Here is a 21,506-nt window from a genome sequence, read left to right as displayed (position 1 = left end):
GAGGCTAAATACGCTCAGTTTTGAAACTTGAAGGATCTGATTTGCACACATCTCATCAGATTGTTTACACAGTGCTGCTCCACAATATCAGCAGTCTCCACCCTCGCATTCTCCACTGGCATGTTTTGTTTTTTTGTAAAGTAAAAAAAAACATCATAAAACACAGATTTTTTTTTTTTTTTGCCAAACACAATTTTATTTGATAAAAACACAGAAAATGCCCCACAGTGCATCTCTGCCCTGGTTTCAGTGTGTTGGAGATTTAAGCAGCTGGACTAAGTGCAGAAGGTCCTGTTCCTGAAGGCCGAGCTCCTGCATCAGTGTGTTCAAATACTCCACTGATGCCGACTTCTCCAAGGCTTCCCGCACCACTGGAGACACCTCTGACAACCTGGAATACAAAACACACACAACACACAAAAAATGGTGAAAAACACTGACACAATAATGACACATTTACATGCACATGAAAGCAAAAAAAACAACCCATAAGGATTGCATCTTAAAAAGAGGGTATACCTTCAAAAGACAATGTAAAGTTACTGTTAAAATATTATTTCTGCCATATTCTGCTACCAATTCTCTTTGATATTGGACTGAGTGAAATGGGAAACTGCTGAATGGAACATGAGTGTGTTTGCATGGACATAAATATTTAAGTTTTAGTTTGTGAAGTAGCATTTAGATAGAATATTAAAAATCTGGTCATTAATATCTATTATACATGATTATAGTAAAATACAATATCTATACCTCATGTAAAAAGTGTAAAGTTTGAGAAGAGAATAGTTAATTACATAGAATATTTTTAATCTTTCAGAGCAAATTATTATCAAATTATTAACTTCAAATCCCACATTATCTTAAACATAACATGACTTGGGCTTTTGAAAAATGTCACATCACACTTCCACTGAAATTCTTTTTTAGTAGCTGCATGTGTGCTGCAGTCGTATGCCAGAATAATAGATACATTCAGCTAAAACTAATGCAGTCTAATACAGCAGCCCTGAGATGAATCCTGCCATCATGAAAGCTGTTATGTTCGGTCTTTGCAGTTTGTAGCATTGGGGGCTGCAGTTTGCAGTGCCTGAGAGTTATAAATATATACTGTATATAGACACAGACATACACATTAACTGGTGTTTCTTTCATACCCTCTACCACGGGTTTCCAAAACAGCAAATTATTTTGATGAAACTAATAAAAATGGAAATTAAATGTAGGTAAGTATGCCTGAGATTTCATATCTCTACAATGAGTGACTTTTCCGCGTTTATATGACACCTTGTGCAGTTTGATATGCGTTTAGTAAAGGCTATTTTCTTGTTTTGTTTTAGTTTACCAGCCTCATGAAGCAATCAGCAATCAAAATAACTAAGTATCATTCCAGTTTAAGAGCCTTTTACCTCTTGACTAAATCCATTTTCAGACCTTCTTGCTGCCCCCCCCCCTCGTCTCTACCTGTCCCGTCTACCTGTATGGAGATACACTGCTCGTTAATCTCCAGTTCAACTCTGCGTCTAGTGTTGCAGAGGGGGCATCCATTATTCAGCTGGTCTGAACAAAAGAGGCCAGACTAGCTCCACAGCTGCCACACAGCAGAGAGATAAGACAGCACACCAAATTATTCATGATGGAGGAATGGGAGGACGAAGTGGAAGACAAGTTAAATGCGAACTGATGAAATCATAGAGTACCACTGGGACGTGTGACAAAGAGGATGCATGTTTGATAAAGAGCTGATTATATAAAACAAATACATGAAGAGTAACTGTCAAAAAGCACATCAGTGTTGGAGCTTCTTATGACTTGTCACACACCAAATCCCAATATATACACATGAAAATAGAGGGACAGTTTCATCGCTGAGTCATAAGTTTGATAACCTTAAAAGCAGTGATTTGAAAAACAAACGAAAACAACTAATGACATCAACAGCACTCAGATTATAAATCTTCTGCAAATCTTCCTCACATAGATCAAACTAAGTTTAATCATCTGTTTGTCACCCAAACAAACTCCAGTCTTTTCTGTTCAATTCTCAGTCTCCAGCAGGGGTGGAAAGTAACGAATTACATTTACTCACGTTACTGTAATTGAGTACTTTTTATGAGTAATTTGTAATTTTCTGAGTAGTTTTTGAAATGTGTAATTTTTACTTTTACTCGAGTACATTTTGACCCAAGTACTTTTACTTCGCTACATTTGAAACCCCTCACGTTACTGAGTAAAACAAATATTTATGGTGAAAATTTAAATGCGGGCGGAAATTTAAACAGCTGTCCCGGAACTGAAAGTCAATAGCTGGGTTTCACTTGACGTCACTTCTGTATTTTCTAAGCACGCGAACCTAAGTGGTGGGCAACTGGAGCTGGGTCCCATTGAAAACACTGTGTTTTGTCTGCCATTTTTTTTGCCCAAAATGCCTCAGTTTTGTGCCGTTTTTGGTTGTTGCAATCGGTCTAACCGAGAGAAGGGAAAGGGTTACTATCGAGTACCTAAGGTAATCGCCCATAGAGGTGAGAAATGGAAAAAACTCACAGAACAACGCCGTAAAAAGTGGATAGCTAACCTACGTTTACAGACTGAGGAGCTGAATCTGCAAATGCTCGTGTCTGCGGTGACCACTTCGTCAAAGGTATGCGCGAAATCTAACTGTTTAGTAGTAGTGCAGTAAAGTATTATGTTGTTAAATGCCAATCAACAGTAATGTAATACGGGCTACGTTTGGGCTTTGTTTTGAAGGCTGCCCCAGCGCGTTGTTAGCTACTGAGTCAGTGGACTGGGCTCCGACGTCAGTATTTGGATATTTGGATCTCGGCATTGTATCAAAACATAAACATTTTTATTGTTATTCCACAATGAAGTCCTGCAGGTCAGAGGGTTCTGGGGAATTGGAGGGGTACCTTGCCTGTGTGTCGGAGAGCATGGACCTGCTGAACTCCTTCCCAAACATTAAGAAACTGTCTCTGAAACTCAACACAGGCCTTCCAGCCTCAGCTGCCTGTGAGAGGCTTTTTAGTTCAGCCGGGTTGCTCTTCACAGCAAAGAGAGCAAGACTTACAGCAAAAAACTTTGAAAATCAGCTGCTGCTGAAATTGAACAAGAGCTTTTCCGGTCTAAAGTTGTAGATTATTGGCAGATTTGTGGGATCCTGTGGGCACTGTATTTTGTATAGTGGGATCCTGTGAGCATTTTGTTTTATTTTGAGATGTGGGATCCTGTGGCATTTTATTGTGAATAGTGGGATCCTGTGGCATTTTAGTTTGATTTGTGGTATCCTGTGGGCACTTAATTTTGTGTGTATTTAGTTTTTTTAATACTTTGATTGTAGTTTAAATTTCTTTATTCTTATCATAGTGTTGTCCATTGGACAATAGGACTGAAAATTGTTTGCACTTTATTCAATTCAATTCAAAAATACTTTATTTATCCCAGAGGGAAATTAAATGTTGATGTAACTCAATTAAATCAAGGAGTTATTATAGATGCTGATGGCTGTGGGCAGGAAAGATTTCCTGTAGCGGTCCGTTTTGCATCCAAACTGAAGAAGCCTTTGACTGAAGAGACTCTGTTTTCCGATAACAGTCTCATGGAGAGGATGTTCAGGGTTGTCCATAATTATGGTACAAGTTGTGACTGTCCTTATGAGGAAGTATGTTCCTGAGCCCAGTTGATCTTTTGCAAGTGTGGATGTGCACTTTAATACACCTCGAAATAGATTAAAACAACTTGTACTGAATTTGATTCATGACTCTTCCTTTTTTGCATTAAGAAACTGAAAGTAATTAAGTAACTTTTACTCAAATTACATTTTAAATGAAGTAATTTTGTACTTTTACTCAAGTAAATTTTGAGATGGGTAATTTTACTTTTACTCTGAGTAGAATTTAGGCAAAGTAAAGATACTTTTACTTAATTACAATTTTTCAGTACTCTTTCCACCTCTGGTCTCCAGCATCTAATGTTTGTAATCTATAGGGCTGACCAGGTTGTTTCAAGAGAGCTCAGGATGGAAGTTACCATATCAACCCAACAGAGCAAAGCAAACTGATCTGGGACCACCGAGGGAGCAATAAATCAGATTCAGCTCAGCATCAGGTGAAAGTTTTCCCAGACGGAGCAATATTAAGAGCCCATTTTCCAACAGTGTATGCAGATAAACTACTCAGTGTGTGTGTGTATTTAACATGTGTGCCTTCTATCCTCCATCACGGATCTGGAGAGGGGCAATCAGGTTGAGATAAGGCGGTGTGTACTCAGACGGGAGCAGCACGGAACTGTCCATGAACTGCCAGTGACACACACAGAGACACAGACACACACGTACACACACCATATGTCATGGGCAAAACAATGCCAAACCTTCTAGCATCTCTTCAAATGCACCACGAAGTAGACAGATTCAAAGTCTTTGATCAGAAATATCCTTCATCTCCTTGGCTGTCCGGCTGTCATGGTTCATCCTGTAAATACTGAACTAACACATTCACACTCGTGCGTCATTAACTTACAGATGCAGAAGCACCACTGCTATCAGGGTCCACTCTGGAGTTTTGTGGATGATATTTGTGTTGGTGAACCTGTGAATGAAAACAACCATGTGAACCAGAGACCACTAAGGTCATAGCTTCAAGACATATTTGAAATAACTGTGATATAAGAACATATACATAACTTCTGTTATGAGCAGCCTTCTTAAAACAGTTGTTAGCAATTGCGCAATTCTGAATATAAGTATATTAGAAAAATAAAAATATGTACACAGGGCCAAACCAACCACCAGAACCCCAGCCTGTAACAGTGATGTATGTCATTCTGACAGCACTGTGTATGTTATTGTGTATGTTATTTGGCTGGAGCCTCTTGTCAGTGGGGCCTCTCGACAGCGCAGAGAGAATTCCCGGAAACAGGACTTTGGAGGTGTTACTCTGTTGCCTGATGTGTTTTTAAAATCACAGACAAAGTGGTTTAAAAGCAGTCCTGTTCAAAACACTCTTACCAGCCAATGAGAATACACAGGAAGTGTTCAATTCTGGCTCAAGTTTTTTAAAGGCCTACAGAAAGGTGATTTTTTTGCACAAAACTGAAATAGCAGATCGATTCCTTATATACCATGGAATTGTTTTATGATTTTAAAATAATTTTAGGCCCCTGGATAGTCCTGATTAGGCCCAATAAACTATCACCACATTTGACTCGAATTTGGCAAACTGGAACGACAGGTGCGTGACGTCGCGAGTGCCAGCTGCTGGAACAACCCCCAGTAGTTCTAGTAGCGAAGCCAGCAGTTTGCCAGACCTGGACAGCTTCTTCACGGCAAATTTCGATGTGTGCCGCGGGACGTCGCTTGGAAATATAAAACGTTGGGTTCAGTGCAATTTTTATTGCGAGTAGATGTACGAAGTGCGTGTGTTGCCCTCAGCAGCAGCAGCTCACACCACCGGGGACAGAGGAAGCAGAGAGACCTGCGGTCTTGTGTCTGTAGCCCCTTTCACACTGCGACCCGCTACCTTAGCGGGTCCAAATTGCACCTTCGACCCGCGTCGAGCAATGTGAACGCTTGGCGTGTTAGGGTGACCCGTGTCGCCTGAAGCCGAGTTCAGGGGGCGTTGCCTAGTGGCAGAGCGTCACACGAAACACATAAAATGCTGGGCGTGTACAATGACGTAGGCACAAGCCATGCGTCGGATGCACCTGTCTGCATCAAATTTTTCAAACAAACGATGGCGGGACACCTTGAGATATTGTTTATGCAATTGTATATGCAGTTCATGGAGATGTTACTTTACGGTGCGTGGGAAACCGCGCTCTCCCATCTTTCTCGCCAGCCCTTTCAGCAGAGGTCCATCTTTCACCGTCCCCGACATGTGGCGGTAAATAACGTCCTCTGCTCGGAGGCTGAGGAGCTCGCGGACCTCCTTGTCTCCCCAGTTGGCCATATTAAAAAATGTCTCCAACTTGATGTAGGCTAAAACAGAGTAAAACTTGTCCTCACCTGTCGCTGTTGTTCTGAATCAGCTGTCCATTCTGTCTTTTAAACTCCTCACGTCACGCCCACGTCCGACCCGCGTCAATTGCGTTCACATCAAACTCGGCTCGGCAAAAAGACTAGGGTCCGACGCGGGTCGAAAGGCGAGTCGAGTTGACGCGGCAGCCCGGGTCGGCAGTGTGAACGCAACAGCGAACACGCTAAATTCGCGAATTAAACGCGGGTTATTCGGCAGTGTGAAAAGGGCTAGTGTCTCCCTGTTCGCCTGCCTCCTCTCTGGTGAAATCAGCCGGAGCCATCCCGTCGTGTTCAGCTCCCTGCGGTGCGGACAGGAATCCACCTGGCGGAGAGCGGACACACTCGCCAGGTGGAGAGTGGAAATCTCGGCAGAGCGATCATCAAGAACCCCGACGTGGACACACGTCGGGGCTCTTGATGATCGCTGATTTCAGGTCAACCATCCCGCGGTGTGTCCGCTCTCCGCCAGGTGGATTCCCCCTGAGCGTCCGCACCGCAGGGAGCTGAACACGGCGGGATGGCTCCGGCTGATTTCACCAGAGGAGGCAGGCGGACAGGGAGACACAGACACAAGACCGCAGGTCTCTCTGCTAACTCTGTCCCCGGTGGTGTGAGCTGCTGAGGGCAACACACGCACCCACAGCACTTCGTACATCTACTCGCAATAAAAACTGCACTGAACCCAACGTTTTATTGCCTTCACCACTCAACAAGCATACTAATAGCGGCAGCCAGGAAAACCCATGGCACCTGTGACGTCACACGGAAGCCCCGCCCCCAGTCTGGAATTCCAGGAAGGATTTCCAAGCGGCAAATTCAAAATCGCAAATTTCATGCGTTTATGAAATGTTTTGGTGTAGAGTCCAATGATCATTATTGTTCCTCTGTGTATGTATTATCATTATGTATTGGGTGTAGTGTCAGCTTTCTGTAGGCCTTTAAGATTAATTTTGTTCTATTTTGTAATATTATTCTCGTTGGCCTTTTAACAGAACCCATCTCAACATGTCACATTTATAAAAGCAGATGAAATGGATAACGAAAATCAACAAAGGAAACATTGAACTTATCTACCTCTGTTTCAGGCCCTTATTACTAGAAATGGTGGCTCACTGTTTTGGCCAATAGACACTTGAACAGAACAGACTGTTCATTTTATTAGAAACCAGTGGTGCAATGGTGCCTGTACTTTTAACTTACACTTTTTCTTTGAAAGCAGTGTGTCCAGCAAAGGATAAACACAAGCCTATAAGCTGTGATATGTCAGCCTATTATGTCACCCATAAACAGGTCAATAGTCTTTCTATTAGCCTTTAGCAACAAGTTAGAAACTAGATGACTATTCTCTATGGCCAGTAAAATTTCTTTTAAGTAGTTCTATTCATCTTTATAATTACTCTAATTGTTATGATCCTCTTTTCTCTTCCTGTGACTTACCCTGATATTCTTACCTCAACTATAAACAACTTTAACTTATCACACCTAAACTTTGTGCAACTTAATCAATGCAGGCAGTGTTTGACCTATCTGAGATGGAGCAAAGTGGGACATACACTCACCAAGGTAATCAAAAAAAAAAGAAGCCTTGCAGCACACCGACGCATATCAAAGGGAACAAGAAGACGCAACGCAAGACGCAACGCAAGACGCAACGCAAGCCCTTGCGCGGTTGCAAGCCCCCCCTTGCGTGCTTGCATGTGTCACCTCAATTTTCTAAACTTTACGCAACACGCAAGCACAAGCCACTGGCTGTGTTCGAAACCGCCTACTACTTGAAAACGGCATACTCATCGATCTGACAGTATGCAGAGCGTTTACACACAGTGCACTTCACTCCTGTCCGAGCCCAAATCAGCCAGCCTGAAAAGCTGATTTCCCTTAAGCTATAAACTCTGTAAATATATAACTTTAGCAACATTTGAAACATTTTCAGGTGAGAAAGTAGTCGTTTAGACCCCCAAGGTGTTGAAAATCTGACAAAATACCAGCTATTTACAAGAAGAAGAAGAATGAATCCACTCGAAGAGGTCCTGGCGGTGAATTTGCTTTCATCATAGTAGGCTTGTCATTGAAAAAACCCGCTACTCCACCTACTGTCCTGGCGGTGAATCGCCACGCAGCACACGCAAGCGCCGACAAAGCAAAATGAAGTATAAACGTCTCGAGCCATTAACATACGCGCAAGACGCAAGCGCAAGGGCAGTTAAAAGAAGTATAACTCAGCCTTAAGTGTTAGGGTGTTTTCTACACAGGCCAACATGCAACATATCTGTTAAAGTTGTGTAAAACAGATTAGATCATTTCAGTACCAATACAGACGTTAATAGTTAATAAAACTACTCTTTCTGCCATATTTCATTGATGGCGACAGAGTTCATACAATCTTGCCTTAAGATTGTAGAACTTAGCTCAAGTTCATCAGTTAATTGGAAAAATACACTCAAATCTCTTTAAGTTCATGTGATCTCAAGCAGGTTAGTTTCATATTTAGTTTATGTTTAGGTCAAGTACTGTACTTTAAAAAGCACTGATGTAAACAATGAAGCCCTTTTAAGAGAGGTACTTCCCTTCTTATGATGAAAATTCAAGTAAAAAATATTTTTCTAACACATTTTAGCCCGTTCAATGTTCTAAATGACCCACTCAAAGAAAAAAGAAAAATACAATGCGTGTGTAATTGCACAACTGCCACAAAAAGAGTGTGTATGGGAGTTTGTGTGTGCCATACTGACCTGAAAGTCCTGACCAGGTTGTTCAGATCGGCGGAGACATCGCTCACGGTGAGGTGCAGCGGACCAATAATGCCCCTGAGACTGCAGAGGACAGGGACAGACGTCAGGTGTGTACGTGAATTCAGTAAACACTTTTTTTACGTGTTGTTTATCAAATCAACAATGCCGGCAAGTAACTGTACCCTGCAGAAGTTGCCAGAGACAAGGACACTGATATTCTTATTTTAAAACAAATCTTCGTGTTTGTGCTAAAAAGACTCACTCAAAAAAAAAGTTTATTCTTCTGTCATATTTGTGTAAACTGAACAGTACTTTATAATTAGCAAATTAATTGATTAATTATTGCCAAAATCAGGAACATCCTGTCTCAAGAGTGATGCAGAAAAACTGCTCCATGCATTTGTTACTTTAAAATTGGACTACTGTAATTCTTTATTATTGGTCTGTCCCACAAATTCTCTGAAAAGCCTCCATCTGATACAAAATGCTAGAGCCAGAGTTCTGATAAGATCTAACATGAAAAATCATATTTCTCCAGTTTTAGCTTCTCTTCATTGGCTCCCTGTTAAATTCAGAATAGAATTTAAATTTCTTCTCCTCACATACAAAGCTCTTAATGACCAAGCTCCATCATATCTTAAAGATCTCATCGTTAGATATTTTCCCAACAGAGCACTTCGTTCCCAAACTGCAGGTTTACTTGTTGTTCCCAGAGTTTCTAAAAGTAGAATGGGAGGCAGAGCCTTCAGCTATCAGGCCAATCTCTTGTGGAACCAGTTGCCAGTAAATGTCCGGGAAGCAGACACCCTCTCTAACTTTAAGATTAGGCTTAAAACTTTCCTTTTTGATAAAGCTTATATTTAGGGATGGCTCAGGTGACTGAAAGGTGTTACGTTTGTTGTTCCCTCTTTTCTGTCCTCTCAAACCCCAGCTAGTCGAGGCGGATGGCCACCCTTCCAGAGTCTGGTTCTGCCAGAGGTTCCTTCCTGTTAAAAGGAAGTTGTTTCTCTCAACAGTCGCCTCAAGCATGTTTCGGTGCAATCTGTTGGTTTCCTTAGCTAGGAAATTGTTTTTGAATTGGCTCTGTATGTATTTGTTGGATTATGATTACAAGGAATTGAACTCCAATTGGCGTGAATTGGACTATATTATTGAAGTGCCTTGAGATGACTTTTGTTGTAATTTGGCGCTATATAAATAAAACTGAATTGAATTGATCATGAAAATGATAAGCTGCAGCAAGTTAAAGTGCAGTACTGGGGTTCTCTATCTTGCCCAAATAATACTTGAACATGTAAATTTGGTGATTGGACCGACAACCTTCAGACTGAAGGCTGACCACCTTACAGCAACAAAATGAGGCTTTTCGTACATGTTTATGACCTACAACACAAACAATGACGCACCAGCTGCTGAGCTTCTCCATTGTAATTCGTTTCTGGATGAGGGGCTGAGCATGAGAGTCAATGAGCGGCAGAACTGGATCTTTCGCGTTTGGGCTCTGGGCGGTCCCCTGATCCTAGGAACAAACATGATTCTGTTTAGGAGGAAACCTTAGAACATTAACACATATAATATGTACACTAGAAAGTGTTTGAACAAGATATTTTTTAAAATATGCCCCCATGTTGGATCCTACAGCAAGAGGCTCTTCCTCCATTTACCTTGTTTCCATTCAGCTGCTCTACCTCCTCAGGCAGAATCCAGGTCCCCTTGTAAAACTCCATGACTCTGAGCTCCAGGTTCCGGGTGTCTTTCTGTAGTGTCCCATAGTCTGGTGCTGCAGCCAACGCCCTCTTTTGCTCCTGACCATCAACAACTGTCACGTCATCCTCAAGGTCATCTTCATCCAACTCCTCCTCTTCCTTTACTTCTTTTATGTCAGCAAAAGGGGATCCCAGCGAATGATCCGAGCCGTACAGGAAACTCAGAGTATCGTCAGTGCACCACTCCTTTAATGTTCTTCGAAGAGACTCGAGAAGATTCAGCCGCACTGAGTAAGGTTTGGTTTCACTGGCGTGGGTCTTCAGTAGATGTTGCAGCCCTGCTGCTCCTCTCTTGCTCATACCCACCTGGGTGATGTTGAAACCTGGTCGGTTTGATGAAGATTCGTTGAGATTGTTCAGATTAGTGGCAGTGAGAGTTGGAGAAGGTTGAAGTTTATTTTCTGTTAAGGATTTTGTTTCTATAAGTGGAGGAGAGGTAAGTGAAGTTGTGTGTTCAGTCCCAGTGGGTGTGTGTTCTGGTAGTGTAGCAGTGTGAATGACAGTCTCTGATAAACTACACAAATTTAACTTGGCACTGCCTTCTTCCACAGTTGAGACCCGAGTTAAATCCTTCTCTTCTTGCACTGCCTGATCAGTATTGACTTTGTGGAACTGTTCAGGTTTTTCAGTATGTCGTTCTTTCTTTTCGTTCTTTTCTCTCATTTCTTCCTTCTGTGTGTTTTGACTTTCAGTCTCTTTAAATCCTCCTCTATTCTGTTTCTTTCTCCTCTCAACCTTTCCTGGTTCCCCTTTCTTGTCACGATCTGTGCATTTTGGCAGGTCACCCCAATGCACCCGGGGCCTTTGCTGCTGTGAGACCACACTGGAGACAAAGTCCTGCTCCCGCTCATCACCGCTGCTGTCGTTGCCGCTGGCTCCTGCAGAGCTTTGACTGTCGTCTGGAGGAGCAGCCAGTGGGTTCTCGATGTCCTCCTCTTTGAGCCTCTTGGACAGCATCACCTCCTCCCCAGAACTCCCACTATAAACGCATAAATAACAATGTATTAGTTTATTCTTACTGAAAGCTGAATATGTAAAACCATAAACTCTGAGTACATACCTATCTCCTTTCTTCAGCAACCTGATTTCTGGAGGACTGTCAGTGAGAGAAGAAGTCATTGCACAATTTAGAGCATTATCACATCCCGCAGTTTTATTTTATTATTTAGGATTAAGGACAAAGAGGGGAGACAGCATACACACCTCTCATACTGCCTCAGCAAAAGAGGCGTCCTTGATATTTGTAGCTCATACTCTTTAGAGGCTTTGTAGCAGAAGTTGCAGCAAAAACACTAAACGCAGAGAAAATAAAAAGAGCTTTTTAAGACCGTTTTCTTGAAAACATGTTTTAGTCACAGTGAACAATATATTTTTCTTCTTGCAGATGCACTCACTTTACGCTCCGTGATGTCATACACCCGATTTGTTTTAGTTGAAATTTTGAACTGTTGGGTTGGGATCTAAAAATAAAAAATAAAAACTTTAAAAAAAACTGTGACTCTTGAGAAAACAGAAATGAAGCATCAAGTATGAGATAACAAATCCTTGCAAATTGAGTGCGATAAAGTCTCTTACCTTGTCCAGTTTGTTTGAACATATGGGATAACCACACAGTTTAGCTATGACTCTCTCTTCTATAGTGTCTTTGTAATTAGCTGGAGTAATGAACTTGGCCTGTGAAGAGAACAAAGCCACAACATATTAACTTATTCATGATAAATATAATGTATACTTATTGAGAAATAGTGCTTTGGGCTGGTCGCTATCGTGTTCCAACAAGGTCGTTCATGTTCAATATACTGCACATGTGCATTTAACTCTTACTTTGGATATCAGTGAGTTGTGTTGCTTTTCAACTCTACTATACATGGGTTGTTGATTGATTTATTATTATTGTGCTGATATTTATTACTGGGTCTCAGGGAGCCGAAGGTTAGTTTCATATCAAAGCTAACCTGTTGCTTATTATGTAAAAATAAGGTTGGTTACTTGTTGTATTTTGTTTATATGTTTTGAACTGGAATAGTCTCCTGACTGCATAATTGACTGGGAGACCAGAACACATAGGAGCCAAAACATGCACGTCAAAACAGACCCTACAGGCCAGGCTGCTGGTGAGATGACACTTCTTAACACTATCCCATGTTTAAGTGCCGGGCACTTCTGAAAAAACAAATTTTTTAATCATTACATTACATTACATTACGGTAATTTTGCAGACACTTTTATCCAAAGCGACTTACAATAAGTTTATAATCATACCCGCTCCATGCAAGTACACCCTACTAGGGATGTCAGGAGAACCGATACTTCGGTACCAAGTCGATGCGACAATTCTAAAAACGTGACGGACAAGACACGTTTTACTACAGCAAAACAAGTCCCATTACTGGGGATGCAATTCCTCCGGACGTCAGGTTGGCAGCATATACACCTACAAGTGTTCTAGTGTGCCATTAAATGCCAAAGGAACACGGAAGATGGCAACTGCAGCTGCAGCGACAGCGCCGCCTCTACTCGTCGAAAAGAAAAATAGTAAGAGTCGTGTCTGGAAGTACTTTGCGTTTGAGGCGGATGATCAGGGAACAATAATAGATTTGCAAAAACCAATATGCAAACGGCGCCAACGAGCTTTTCAAACGAAAGGAGGAAACACTTCCAATTTAGCGAAGCACCTCAAAGACAGACATCCAGATTTATTCAAAGAATTAAAGGCAAGTGAGTTTCAAGTCATGTAAGCGTTCACTTTGGCGGCAAATTCACACCCATTGTTCTCAGATGAGTTGCTCAGGAAGTATTTGTCACAGAGAGACAACGCGCATATCATGTGAAAGAGCGGGAGTGCGCCTATCCAAAGATGGTAATCGTTTGTCAATGCGACGAAGTATTATAATCAAAAGTATAATCTGAATACAGCTCTGCACTCATTACTCTTATTTGAACTACTTACGAACTCCCAATCACATAGATATGAAACGCATATCACAAGAAACAGAGCTTTGCAAAGAGTGTCTGTACATACTGAAATAATCACGTTATGAAGACAACAAACAAACAGAACAAAGTTATGTTTTTGCAAGGTACGGCTGAATAAGTTGCAAAGTCACTACACAATGCACCGTATATCAAAATAAACAGCAGAATGCGCCCTTTTCGAAAGTATTCTTGTTTCTCTGTGACAACACAAGTTATCTGGTTTTGAAATAGATCAAATGATGTGTCTGCTTACATTGCAAAGACTAAAGTTGTTTTCAAAAGACGTGCGTAGATCACTTCTGCGCCGGTAAGCTAAAGCTACAGTGCACATGTGCAATAGGCACTAAGCAAATTACTAAATCGTAGAATATCCCACTATCATGGTTCTGATATTGCCTGATTCCAGACAGTCCCTCCCACACAAATATGACACATTTTCTCTACCTACAGCATTCTATGATTAGATACATGTAAAAACACAACAATTTCATAAGACATTAATACGATGTTAATTGTGTATTCTTTTTATTCATTACTTGGAGGCTACATGCCATTGCCACTGTTGTTTTTTGTAATGTTCAAATCTTTTAAATAAATGAGTATGTTGAAGTACATGGAATTTATTGGTTTGTTTTTGTTTTTTACCGTGGTATCGAATTGGGTATCGAGAATCGTGGAATTTCACTGGTATTGGTATTGACTACTATTGATACTAAATGTCTGGTATCATGACATCCCTACACCCTACTGTCCCATACCAGTCCTTCTAGTTTTTTTTAGGTTCCTTCCCATATTTTATAGCACCACTGCCAAATATAAAACATAGTTGATATTATGTAATAATTATGATATTAACAATATCAAAGCATAACCATCACCTGTTGACATAAACTGGTAGGCTACACATTGTCCCTTGACTAGTGAGGTATAAAATATAGGAATATTATTCTTTATATTGTAGTGAACAACTCATACATGGTAGCCTGTCAACTATGTAGAGTGTTCTGCTGATCTCAAGACATAATATCACAGAAAACATACAATTTTCAAATTACTGATTAAAAACTGACAACCATAATTGGGAATTTCATCACAGTGCATGATCTATGTGGTCACAGAAGGGCTGCATTGCGATGCCTCCTTTTGGTGCTAGTGGTGGCACATGAAGCGACTCATATGATGTTCCGCAGCACTGTGCTGCTGGTGTGTTCTGGCCTTAATATTGATGTATATATAGGCATGAAGATGTTCTAAGCCCATATACCTGATAAAGGTCAGACAGATACGTTGTTAATAAAGATTCAGAAGCAAGCAACCTCAATTCCAAAAATATTGGGAGGCTGAAAACAATGCGGTGATTTGCACATTTCACAAAATGATATTCTATTCACAATAGAATATCAGACACCCTGCAAAGGCTGGAAAAGTAAGTGGTGCTAAATAGAAAAAGCTGGAGGAACATGTGGCAACTACTTAGTTTAATTGGCAACAGGTCAGTATTGGTTACATGATTGGTTACTAAGGTGCCGTTTACACATACCCGGGTATTTTGAAAAACGAAGACCTTTCCCTTCGTTTGTGCCTTTCGTTTATACACAAATGGAGTTTTTTCCTCCAAAAACGAAGCTAAAAAAAAACTCCGGCAAAAGTGGAGATTTTTTAAAAACTCTGTTTAGCGTTTGTGTGTAAACTGGTTGAAAGAGACGAAAACGGAGTTTTCAGAATGGAATGCGGAGTTGTCGTCATAGTACAGAGCCCCGCCCCTATCCGTCATGTTGGCAGAATGCTAGCGTGAGAACGCCTTTCTCTCCGTCCATTGTTTATCTAGCAAGCATGGAGGTACTAGCAGCATTTCTGTTGTTGAGAGCTATACTCGCTTGTGTGATTTTGAAAATTACAGTCATACAATGTATTGAACAACAAAGACATTTTTCACGGCTTTAGCAGTTTTATAGTCCAGCGCAACGTGTAAAAGTAGCTCAGTCTCGCTATCAGTCCACACACATGAGCCTGGCGCAATATTTTCTTCTTGAAAAGGATCCGGAAGTTCTTCCTGTCAGCGGTTCTCTATTAGGCTTCTGATTGGCTTGTGTGGAATTCTCATTGTTCTAACACTGCCAATGTCAGGCTTGGCGTAATTTAACAGCTCCTGATAGCGTATTTCTCCGGATCAATGTAGACGTGGTTTTTTTTAAAAACGGGGCTGTGTGCACCTAGTTTTTTTTGCAAACGAAGGTTAGAAAATATGCGTTTTTCAAAATACCCAGGTATGTGTAAACGGCGCCTAAAAGAGCACCTTAGAAAGACAGAGTGATGGGCAGAGGTTCAGCAATCTGCAAAAAACTGCTTTTATTAATTGTGGAGCAAATTCAGAAAAATTTTCCATCCATCCATCATCTTCCGCTTCTCCGGGGGTCGGGTCGCGGGGGCAGCAGCTTGAGCAGAGAAACCCAGACATCCCTGTCCCCGGCCACTTCCTCCAGCTCTTCTGGGGGGACCCCGAGGCGTTCCCAGGCCAGCCGAGAAACATAGTCTCTCATACATGTCCTGGGTCTTCCCCGGGGCCTCTTCCCAGTGGGACGGGCCCCGAACACCTCACCAGAGAGGCATCCTAACCAGATGCCCGAGCCACCTCATCTGACTCCTCTCGATGCGGAGGAGCAGCGGTTCTACTCTGAGCCCCTCCCGGATGACCGAGCTTCTCACCCTATCTCTAAGGGAGAGCCCAGACACCCTGCAGAGGAAACTCATTTCGGCCGCTTGTATTCACGATCTCATTCTTTCGGTCACTACCCACAGCTCGTGACCATAGGTGAGGGTAGGAACATAGATTGACCGGTAAATCAAGAGCTTTTTCACCATGACGGGCCGGTGCAGAGCCCGCATCACTGCAGAGGCCGCACCAATCCGCCTGTCAATCTCCTGCTCCATTCGTCCCTCACTCGTGAACAAGACCCCGAGATACTTGAACTCCTCCTCTTGGGGAAGGATCTCATTCCCGACCCGGAGAGGGCATTCCACCCTTTTCCGGCCGAGGACCATGGTCTCAGATTTGGAGGTGCTGATTGTCATCAGAAAATTTTTCCCCAAAGTCAAATTGCACAGACTTTGAATATTTCATAATCTACAGTTCAAAAGATCATCAAAAGATTCAGAGAATCTGGAGACATTTCCGTGTGCTAGGGACACAGGTGAAAATCTGTATTAGACGCCTGTGATCTCTGGGCCCCGAGGCAGCACAGGATTACAAACAGACATGATTATGTCATGAGAAATCCCTGAATGCGCCCAGGAACACTTTCAGAAATCATTGTCTGTGAACACAGTTTACAGTGCCGTCCACAAATGCAGGTGGAAGCTCTATCGCACAAAGTGGAAGCCATGTGTTAACATGATTCAGAAACGTTGCCATGGCGAAAGTTCTTTTTAAATTGACTGAGACAAAGTGGAAAACCATTTTGCTGTCTGTTGAATCAAAATTTTTAACTTATTTTTGGAGGTCAAGGACGCCACGTACCGCGGATTAAAGAGGAGAGGGATCATCTGGCTTTCTCAGTTCAACAGCCAGCATCTCTAATAGTAGGGGGTGCATTAGTTTCTTATGGAACTGGCAACTTGCATTTGTGCCTTGAGATGACATTTGTTGTAATTTGGAACTATATAAATAAAACCAAATTGAATTGCACATCTGGAAATCGCACATCAATGCTGAGGGGTATATACAGGTTTTAGAGCAACATATGCTCCCATCTAGATGATGTCTTTTTCAGGGAAGGCCTTACAAAATTATCCAAGACGATGCTAAACCACATGCTGCATCTTTTACAACAGTTTGGATTCATTGTGTAAGAGTGTGGGTGCTGGACCAACATGTGTGCAGTCCAGGGCTTTCATCAACTGAAAAGATTTGGTGCACCTTGAAACACAAAAATGTGACAAAGACGACCCAGGACTGTTTAGCAGCTAGAATCTTATATCAGACAAGAATGGGACGACTTTCCCCTCCCAAAGGTCCAGAAACTGTTCTCATTTTCTCATACAGTTATAGACAGTGGTTAAAGAACAATTTTTTTTGAGGTGTGATGCTGCCATCAAATTCAGAATGAGATATGTTTCATGACATTGTAAGATGTCTAACTTTCAACTCTCAATTTGCTCTCAATGTTCCATTGTGAACAAACTATTGGTTTCTAAGATTTCCAAATGAATAAATTCCGTTTTCAATGTTCCATTTACACAGCGTCTCAGCTTTTTTTGGAATTTGGGTTGTCCCTTTTTCAGTGTTCCCCTGTTGTGTTCCTCTCTGATGCACCTGCCACTTATTCAGGTATTCAACATATTTTTCAAAATCTCAATGTCAAACGTGAAAAACACTGTAAAAATGAAATATCTTTTTTAATGGTATTTTCCAAACATTTTTCCAAGCAAAAATGCAAAAATATCTCATAACCTGTTGCTAATGTCTGTTTAAAGTCACTGGGCTGTTGGGGTCTGCTGTTATCATTTCTGTATGAATATAACTTTTGCAGCACTGTTAACTTTCTAAGATCAACTGACTAATGACATAGAATTACGCATTTGGTGCTGACTTCAGTGTTCCCTAATCAGCACTGAACATTTTTACATGTCAAATTTAAGTGTAAATTTATTTCCAATCTTATCCTACAACTGTATAAGCTGCATGCACGTACTTATTATGTATCCAACATTGTACATGGAAATCAGTACTGAAGAATACGCAGGAGTCTACGTTTAGTTTAACAATTCCGATCTACCGAAAATGTGATTTCAGATACATACACAGTCAAGCAGGAAGTCCTCAGCCACACTATCCTCTAGGAGACGCTCCACCAACGTCAGAGCTCTTTTCTCCAGCTCCAGCTTCTCCCTCAGCTTCTCCTTCACCTCCTCTCTCCTAACATAAATGATCAAACATACATTTGAATAAAATGTTGGCGTTTATTCCACCACCAAACCATACTTTTGTATGTAACTCGAGCCTCCAATGAAACTATGGCCTTTCGCACCTTCTTGCTTCTTCTTCGGCCGTCGGGGGTTTCATACGTTTCCCACCTGTCACACACACCACAGCCAGGTTAGAAAGCTGGAAAAAAGAATGCGTGAAATGTCTCCCACAGAGGATACATCTTCTGCAGCTTGTGTTTTGACGGCCAGTCAGTAAACAACCACACGGACGACTAGCGTTCATACGTGTGAACACATATCTTCTTTTAGGCTAAAAGGAGGCTTAAAAAGAGGACAGACACGATTAGGTGAATTCTGACGGGAAACTAACCCTTTTTGGAAGCTTTGGCGGAGACTCCGCTTATCCTCTTCTCCCCCGTCTCCATGCTGTTTCTGTTGTGTAAGCGTTCAACTTTGACCGATGACGTTTTTACTCTACGGAAGCCAAGATGGCCAACGTCGCCGCGCTGGAGTAAGGTAGCGTGGAGTGGGAGTTTTACGGGCGTGTTTGGGGCACGAAGTTGAGGTACGTAACCACATCAGCACTGTCTCGTTTGTCTGTTCTGTGCGCGGCAACAGTTCCTTATTTTGGCGACCGTGTTTTCAGGAGCCAGAATATCCAGATAAGATAAGCTCACTGTTCAGTTCAGCTAAACCAGACCCACTAGCATGCTGTCTAGTGCAGGTTTTCCTGCCCACACAAGGTTTACCTGACCTAAACTTTCTGAAACAGAAGCCTTTGGATTATCCTGCAGTCTTGTGTGCATTATTTTGACGCCAGGTGGCCTCCTTTGTTTGGAAGGGTTGCTTTATGAAGACAGCCCATCCGATGACAGCAGGGATGGCCATGGAGCAGCTCAGTGATGTGGTACAGAGATGTGTGAGTGTATAACTAAGTCCTCCTTCTGACACCTTTTCCACCCTTAAACATGTTTACCTGATTTTTTTTATAGTTTACAGTGGTGGTTACAGATCACTATTACTGTTTTGAACTTGATTTTATTATGATTTTTTTTGTGTATTATTTTCCCTTACTGTCAGTCACAATGACCTCACCAAAAGGAGTTATCTTCTCCTACAAGACGCAGTAAAATGGCCCTGTTCTGCATTTTTACAAATCAGAAAAAGGTTTCACAAATCCCAGACAAGGTTTTAATGAATCTACAGCCTCTTTAGAATAATTCAATTCACATTTGAGCAGTGTAACTATTGTAGTTTCCATACAGGACCTAGTTTAGGGCGATCAAAATGCAAAAAGAAAAAGCAGTAAAATGGCCCTGTTCTGCATTTTTACAAATCAGAAAAGGTTTTCACAAATCCCAGACAAGGTTTTAATGAATCTATAGCCTCTTTAGAATAATTCTATCCACATTTGAGCAGTGTAACTATTGTAGTTTCCATACAGGACCTAGTTTAGGGCGATCAAAATTTTAAAAAATGCAGTAAAATGGCCCTGTTCTGCATTTTTACAAATCAGAAAAAGGTTTCACAAATCCCAAACAAGGTTTTAATGAATCTATAGCCTCTTTAGAATAATTCCATCCAGATTTGAGCAGTGTAACTATTGTAGTTTCCATACAGGACCTAGTTTAGGGCGATCATAATGCAGTGAAATTGCCCTTTATGCCCATCCATTTAATCCGCGAATCGGATGCCAACTTCAGCGTCGTGTCTATGAGCTTGATGTGGCGCTCATGTGCCCCCCCTAGAACACCCCCACATTTAAAATCACTGCTCCACCCCTGGTTGTGGCTCCCCACTTTTAAACCAAAATCTGTGAGAGGAGTTTGAAAAAATATTTCTCAATCCAAGATTGCAAAGATCTTTGGTCTTTCAACATATATGATGCTTAATATTGTGAAAGAAAACTGCAGGGAGTGTGGGGATATCTCACTACATAAAAACTGAGGATGGAAACCATTTTTGGATGTTCTTGACCTTTTGAGCTCACAGGCGACACTGCACGATAAACTTTTATGCCACCATGAAAGAAGCCAAATGTCAACCCTGCGCAGAAACGTTGACAATACTCTGGACACGAGCTCATCTTAGATGGACACAAAGACAGGGGATGCTTTTGGCAGAGTATGAGCCAAAGCATAAATTGGGATTTTAGAGATACACATGTAACACCGTTTCACAGGAGGTCAGTGGTCTTTCTGCAGGACAATGCCAGAAAGCATGTTTTACACACTGCATTGCACGACTTCAAACATTGTGGCTTCATGACACAGCCCGTGTGTGGTCGACTGAACTGCCTGCTGTTTAGATCTGACTTGTGTTGAATGCATGGAGCCTCATTAACTCATTGGCTGCCAGCCATTTTCAGTGCAGAGAGACCCATACTGCCAAGTGTTTTACAGTATTTTGACTGATTTTCCAAGACCCACAGAAAAGTGTGTCTTATGACTATTTACACACTGAAATTACCAAACGAAAGAGTAGACTCTCTTCTTTCATCAGGAAAAAAAAGTTTGTTTCTACCATTTTCAGTCCTTTAGTAATAGACAGTAGAACATAGGTTGGTTTCACCAAAAACAGCTGTTTGACCAAAAAAACAGAGAAAACAAGCTTCTTTTTTTTTGTGCAAAGTGGCACTGCTGCCACCTTGCGGGTAATTTTGCCAGTATATTCTCTGTTTAGTGTTTACAAGCCTAAGATTTAGTGACAAACTCCGCTAGATTGTCCCCCAGCCCGCTCCGTTAAAAAAAACGCAATTGGCGTCTATAGACGTCTTTGGCAGTCAACGTTTTTTTTTAAATTGACGTCTATAGACGTCAATGGCAGCCAATGAGTTAAGAAGAGATTCAAACAACATCAACCACGGACTGTCGAGCAGCTGAAATTTTGAAACTGAACAAGAATGGACACAGATCCCTCTTGCACAACTGCAAGAATTTGTATCCTGAGTTCCCAAACATTTTAAAAGTATCATAAAGAGCAAAGGTGATGTAACACATTGGCAAACATGTCTCTCTCAAAACATTGTGTTGCTTCTACCAATTCTAGATTTGATTTGAACTTTAAAATAAAGTGAAGATAGTCTGTAAAGAC

The 21,506-nt window shown here is 41.5% G+C and overlaps 2 protein-coding genes across 4 annotated transcripts in view; one reads left to right on the top strand and one right to left on the bottom strand.

Moving 5' to 3' along the window:
• Positions 1-178: 178 nt before the first annotated feature.
• On the bottom strand, positions 179-18,891 carry rpap2 (RNA polymerase II associated protein 2). Of its 2 annotated transcripts, none has more exons than XM_075484061.1 (12): positions 18,784-18,891; positions 18,515-18,560; positions 18,288-18,402; positions 12,087-12,185; positions 11,906-11,971; positions 11,715-11,803; positions 11,572-11,607; positions 10,410-11,490; positions 10,152-10,264; positions 8,746-8,826; positions 4,518-4,586; positions 179-391 (listed from the first exon to the last, which is right to left on the bottom strand). In XM_075484061.1, the coding sequence occupies exons 1-12, from the start codon at positions 18,836-18,838 to the stop codon at positions 247-249; spliced, it is 1,995 nt and encodes a 664-aa protein (XP_075340176.1). In that variant the 5' UTR covers positions 18,839-18,891; the 3' UTR covers positions 179-246. The 2 variants fall into 2 exon arrangements, with proteins under 2 accessions (XP_075340176.1, XP_075340177.1); XM_075484062.1 differs by having other exon boundaries at positions 18,515-18,591; positions 18,784-18,863.
• Positions 18,859-21,506, top strand: part of glmna (glomulin, FKBP associated protein a) — a 15,627-nt gene continuing 12,979 nt past the window's right edge. The window contains exons 1-2 of one of the 2 annotated variants that reach the window (XM_075484063.1): positions 18,859-18,978; positions 19,234-19,332. In XM_075484063.1, the coding sequence (XP_075340178.1) occupies positions 19,264-19,332 (69 nt within the window). In that variant the 5' untranslated portion in view covers positions 18,859-18,978; positions 19,234-19,263. The remainder of the gene's footprint in view (positions 18,979-19,233; positions 19,333-21,506) is intronic. The other variant, XM_075484064.1, reaches the window with a different exon arrangement.

The sequence above is a fragment of the Odontesthes bonariensis genome, chromosome 14 (genome assembly GCF_027942865.1).
Source record: "Odontesthes bonariensis isolate fOdoBon6 chromosome 14, fOdoBon6.hap1, whole genome shotgun sequence".
Lineage (NCBI taxonomy): Eukaryota > Metazoa > Chordata > Actinopteri > Atheriniformes > Atherinopsidae > Odontesthes > Odontesthes bonariensis.
The sequence above is the reverse complement of the archived record's forward strand: the minus strand, read 5'-3'. Positions and strand labels throughout refer to the sequence as shown.

Coding starts and splice junctions, on each gene's coding strand:
- rpap2 (XM_075484061.1), bottom strand. CDS start 18,838: ATGGAGACGGGGGAGAAGAGGATAAGCGGAGTCTCCGCCAAAGCTTCC. Junction 11,491..11,571: donor TTGCTGAAGAAAGGAGATAG/GTATGTACTCAG, acceptor ATGCGTTTATAG/TGGGAGTTCTGGGGAGGAGG. Junction 4,587..8,745: donor AACCTGGTCAGGACTTTCAG/GTCAGTATGGCA, acceptor TTTCATTCACAG/GTTCACCAACACAAATATCA.